General features: G+C 36.6%; 1 protein-coding gene across 2 annotated transcripts in view; it reads right to left on the bottom strand.

Moving 5' to 3' along the window:
• Nucleotides 1–401: 401 nt before the first annotated feature.
• Nucleotides 402–4,718, bottom strand: part of LOC106681208 (uncharacterized) — a 19,160-nt gene continuing 14,843 nt past the window's right edge. For both annotated transcript variants that reach the window (XM_014421408.2, XM_014421409.2), the window contains exon 3: nt 402–4,655. In XM_014421408.2, the coding sequence (XP_014276894.1) occupies nt 434–4,655 (4,222 nt within the window). In that variant the 3' untranslated portion in view covers nt 402–433. The remainder of the gene's footprint in view (nt 4,656–4,718) is intronic.

The following is a 4,718-nucleotide window of genomic DNA, read 5'->3' as shown; positions in this document are numbered from 1 at the left end:
TAGATGGTTGTTATCACGTCGTTGGCCCCGTGTTGCTGGATTCATAATGAGGTGTAGATAGTTGACCGTAGATTAATGCTTGAAGAAGTTTGTCGGGGGGGTGCGGTCAGCAAAGAACAAAATAAATAAACAAAACCATATTTATTTATTTTATGCCGACGTTTCAACCTGAGTTTCAGGTCTTCATCAGGGGTTATGGCTTAGAATGCGTTGCCTGCTGAAACTCAGATCGAAACGTCGGCATAAAATAAATAAATATGGTTTTGTTTATTTATGTTGTTCTTTGCTGATTGCACCCCCCGACAAACTTCTTCAAGCATTAATCTACGGTCAACTATCTACACCTCATTATGAAAATCACTAAATATTTACATTAAAAAAATAGAAACAAAAAATTTAAAAATCTCAAAAAGAGCTTTATTAAACCTGTATTTCATAGTTTTGTTTCGAAAGTAAAAAATTTCTTGGTAGCATTAAATCTTTTCTCCTTATTCTTCAAGGCGTGAATTCTGTTATTTGCTCCAAAGACTATTTTGACAGAAGCCAGATCACTACTCTTTACTATTACCTTTGGTAAAGAAATTGATTCGGATTCCATCGCAAGATTGAAATTCTGTCCATTAGTAGGTATGTCAGTGAATCCTTTGTCTATAGGATTTAAAGTAGCTTTGATGGCTTGATTAACTAAATGATTCTCTTGTTCAGCTATTTCAAAATAAATTACTGACGGCGATCCTTTTGTAATTGGAGAACGGGTTCTTTTAGGTGTATTTTTCGGAAATATTGGCTTTTTGGAATAGACTGGTGCTTCTAATTGGCTACTTCTTACAGGTAGTCGGCCAAAATTATTAGATGACAAGTAAGCTCGTACTTTGTCATGATTATGTAACCTTCTCCTTTTGGTGGACAAAGTTATTCTTTCTCTTGGTGATAAGAGTGAGTGTGGCGTTGTTTCATCCGAGCTATCAATGGTCTCTTCATATTCTGGAGTCATTTCTACGGTGGTAGAACTCTGTTCCAATAACTGTATTGTTACAATCGGGTAAAGATCTAATTCTTCGTAGCTCAAAGTCCTACTTTCAATGTCATCGTCCAACCAATTTCTTGATTCAGTTGAGGGATGAAATATTGTTACTTCTCTGTAGCCTGGATTGATATTTTCTAGAATGGGTGTCTCACGATTGAATCCATATGTAATATCGGATGAATCAAGTCCAAATGTCTTGTATTTACGGACATATTTCGACTTTATTCGATTGTAATTATCCTTAGTTTCTTCTAAAGAATTACTCTGGGAAATTTTACGATGTTTACAATTCTTGGTGTAGGGCACTTTTTCCCGCGAGCAAGAACATCTAACACATTTCGGGTATGTGATATCCATGCATGACGTCTCAGTCGTCCAAGTAGTCTCATACATGCATGTTGTCTCATACATACATGTTGGCTCATGCGTTAATGTTGTCTCGTACATGCATGGATTCTCTTCGCTTGTTTGTCGTTGATCACATTCCGTTTCTACAGTACATTCAGTTAATTCTGTTGTGAAATCATTTGATATTGATGTATCAGTATCCGAAATACTTTCGGTTAACCAATAATCAGAATCGGATTCATCTTTATTTACAGTTTCGTTATATACTTCATGAACGGTCGTCTTAATGTTATCAATGTATTCGGTTAAATCAATATCTGTCACTGTATAATAAGTTTCTGTTGTTGTGCATGGCAAGGTACTGGTAAGAGGCATAATGGTAGTAGTTTCTTCATGTGACGTAACCGTTATTTTCTGAGTTGTCTTTTTATTCAAGTTAGGAGTTTTTTTTACTCCGTCTACTTTCAAAATGAGAGAGTTATAGGCTTGATTCGCAATGACATCTACGCATTCCTTTCTTTTTGTTCCATGGTTCCTAGGTTTTGAGTGTTTTATCCTGCAACACTGTACTTTGGTCTGTCCTCGTTTCCTACAGAAACAAGCACATGTGCAACGTCTTTTTTTGGTCTTTATGATATGAGGACAACAGGGTACGGATTTGGTACAGATGACAGGTGCAGTACAGATGACAGGTGCAGTACAGATGACAGGTGCAGTACAGGTGACAGGTGCAGTACAGGTGACGGGAGGTTTTGTACAAATGGTCGGGCCATCGTCTTCTAAAGTTGTTACCTCACACGGAGGGCAGGTTTCGTGGTGTACCTCGGCTTTAATCTTTTCAGGAAAACATCTCATACACACTTCGCATTCTTTTGTTGTACCCATTTCTGTACAATCTGGGGTTCCACATATTATAGATACTATAATATCTTGCCTTGAGGGTCCCGTTACAGTGGGTCTCGGCCATACACAAGAACACGTGGTCGTGTGGCACAAATGACACTGTGCTTCAACTGGGCGATGTGTGACGAAGTTTTGTTGATCTGAATTTAGAAATTGGTTGTCGATCGTCGAATCCATCAAGTAATCATCTTCTTCTTCTTCCTCTTCTTCTATGTCATAAATTTTCAAAGTGCACTGGTCAATAGCACTTGACGGTAAGAGTGCACTGGTTGACGTAGGAATTTTTGTAGTTTGGTGGATTTGGACCAACGTTTCAGTTTTATGCCGGACGCGCTGTGCCTCTCTGGTGATTTTCTTACAGGTACACCTCCAATTTGGAGCCTCTGTTTCAGGCATACACTCTGCGGTTAGACATGGATCTCCCTGTAAGCAAGAGTGAGTATGTTTGGTTTCACACATGGAAAGTGTATTTTCGGTTTCACACTTGAAAAGAGTATTTTCGGTTTCACACTTTAAACATTTGGTACATGTAATATGCTTCTCATGTAAATGCATCCCGAATCTTGTCGGATGAGCTTTACGATGATGCCACGTGGTGTGTTTTGGATCGCAGGGGTCGTAAGACTCTTCTTTATCGTGGACGTACTTACCTAGGTCCATTCTCAGTTGTCCCGAAAACGATTGATCGTTTACACTCTTATCCTCCAAGTAATCACAATGATTTGGTAATAAATTAATATTCTCCTTTGATAATACCTCAAATGGAATAGCTATAAATTCATGGGTTCCATTTGAAAACCGATTAATTTTGTACAAAGGATTCGATGGATTTTGTAATAACATTTTATTGTTCTCCCATGTTTTTCCGATGCAATGATTATTTGCCTTGTTAGATGAAGAAATATTGTAGGAATATACATTAAAATTAGGAATTTTGATCGACTTTATTCTGCCAAAATTTAACTGTGAATCACTTTCGCTACCTTGTAGTATTTTCAATATCTCGGAATCCACATGAAATAATTTCTGATCTTTAAAGAGTGACGAAGGTTTAACATTCGCAGTGCTTCCATCTATCGGGGGAATAAGAACTTTAATCACGGATATATTTTTGCCTAAATTTTCTTCTCCTACAGGATCGGACACTACTGATGACTTCATTTGATTGACTTCAGATGGATATACTCCGGTTACATTAGATAAAATGGATAAAGCAGAACTATTTAGGTAGGGCTGCATCAGACTGGGTAAGAGAAAAGCAATTAACGAGCCCGTATTATTAAATTCATCCTTTAACTTGTTTATATCACTCCATTTACTCATATTAAAATGGCTTATTTTATGATCTCCAGGTGTGTATGACCCGTTATTGAACTTACTTTTAGTCATATCTTTACGTACGTACTTTCCGTGGATAGGTATTGGAAGAATCATGGTATTGTTACTAATTAAAATATCATTGTTACCTTCCTTTAGAATTAAGGTTATCGGGGTTACAGGAAGCTGGTCAGGCTGTTGATTCTTCAATTTTGTTATAAATCTTGTCACGTTATTTTCTGCTAGTGAGTTTAGCGAGGTACCGTCAATGGTTTTTTTATTGTCTCCACTGCGTACGTTGCTTAGTAACGATACATAACTTTCTGTCATAATTTTATTTTTACCAGCAGCAAGAGGCATTTCGGATTTTTCAAGATTTGACTTCAACATTTTGAACCTCTTTAACGGCAAAAATCCTTCATACTCTATTATATTGTAGTAATCTATATCGCTGTATTTCCCGGTTGTAGGAGTGAAGATATGGTCAAAATCTTTCAGAGTCAAAAAGCACCTTTTGGTCTCTCGAGATTCTCTCGTGGACGGTTGAAGAGTTGTCGTCTTCATAGCAAGTTTAGTAAATAAAGCCGAAATCTCAGTAGTCGTTTTGCCCCTGAACCGTTTTAGAAGGGCTTTTAACAATCTTAGCTTTTTTGGCCCTATAGCCCTTCTTGTGTTTTTTAAGACTGGTTGTTCTGAAACCGATGTGGAGTCCCAGTAGATATTTTCGTTATAATAGTTTTCTTCGTCTTCAAATTCAGAGTTGTGCTTATTAATAAACGGTATCGTGGTCGCTTTTATTTTTAGAGAATTCAAAATATATCTCAAGTAAGCATCCAAATTTTCAGGTTGAATAACAATATTTGACGAACATACTTGATTTCTCCTTAAGCGAGATAAAAACGCTTCAGGCCCTTTAACATTATCAATAATTTCTAAATATATCCTTACATCATTTTCTGCTAATTTTTTCGTGAATTCTCTTTTTCTTTTCCGCAAGAGATTTAATACTTTATTCTCCTGTTTTCCGATATTTGAAATATATCTAGGTTTAAATGATTCCCTGTAAAAATTAAAAGTTATGACGTAACAATAAAACTATAACTAGAGATGTAGATAACGAAAA

Source organism: Halyomorpha halys, unplaced genomic scaffold, assembly GCF_000696795.3.
Source record: "Halyomorpha halys isolate HHAL.00 unplaced genomic scaffold, Hhal_1.1 Scaffold318.1, whole genome shotgun sequence".
NCBI classification, from domain to species: Eukaryota; Metazoa; Arthropoda; class Insecta; order Hemiptera; family Pentatomidae; genus Halyomorpha; species Halyomorpha halys.
The sequence above is the reverse complement of the archived record's forward strand: the minus strand, read 5'-3'. Positions and strand labels throughout refer to the sequence as shown.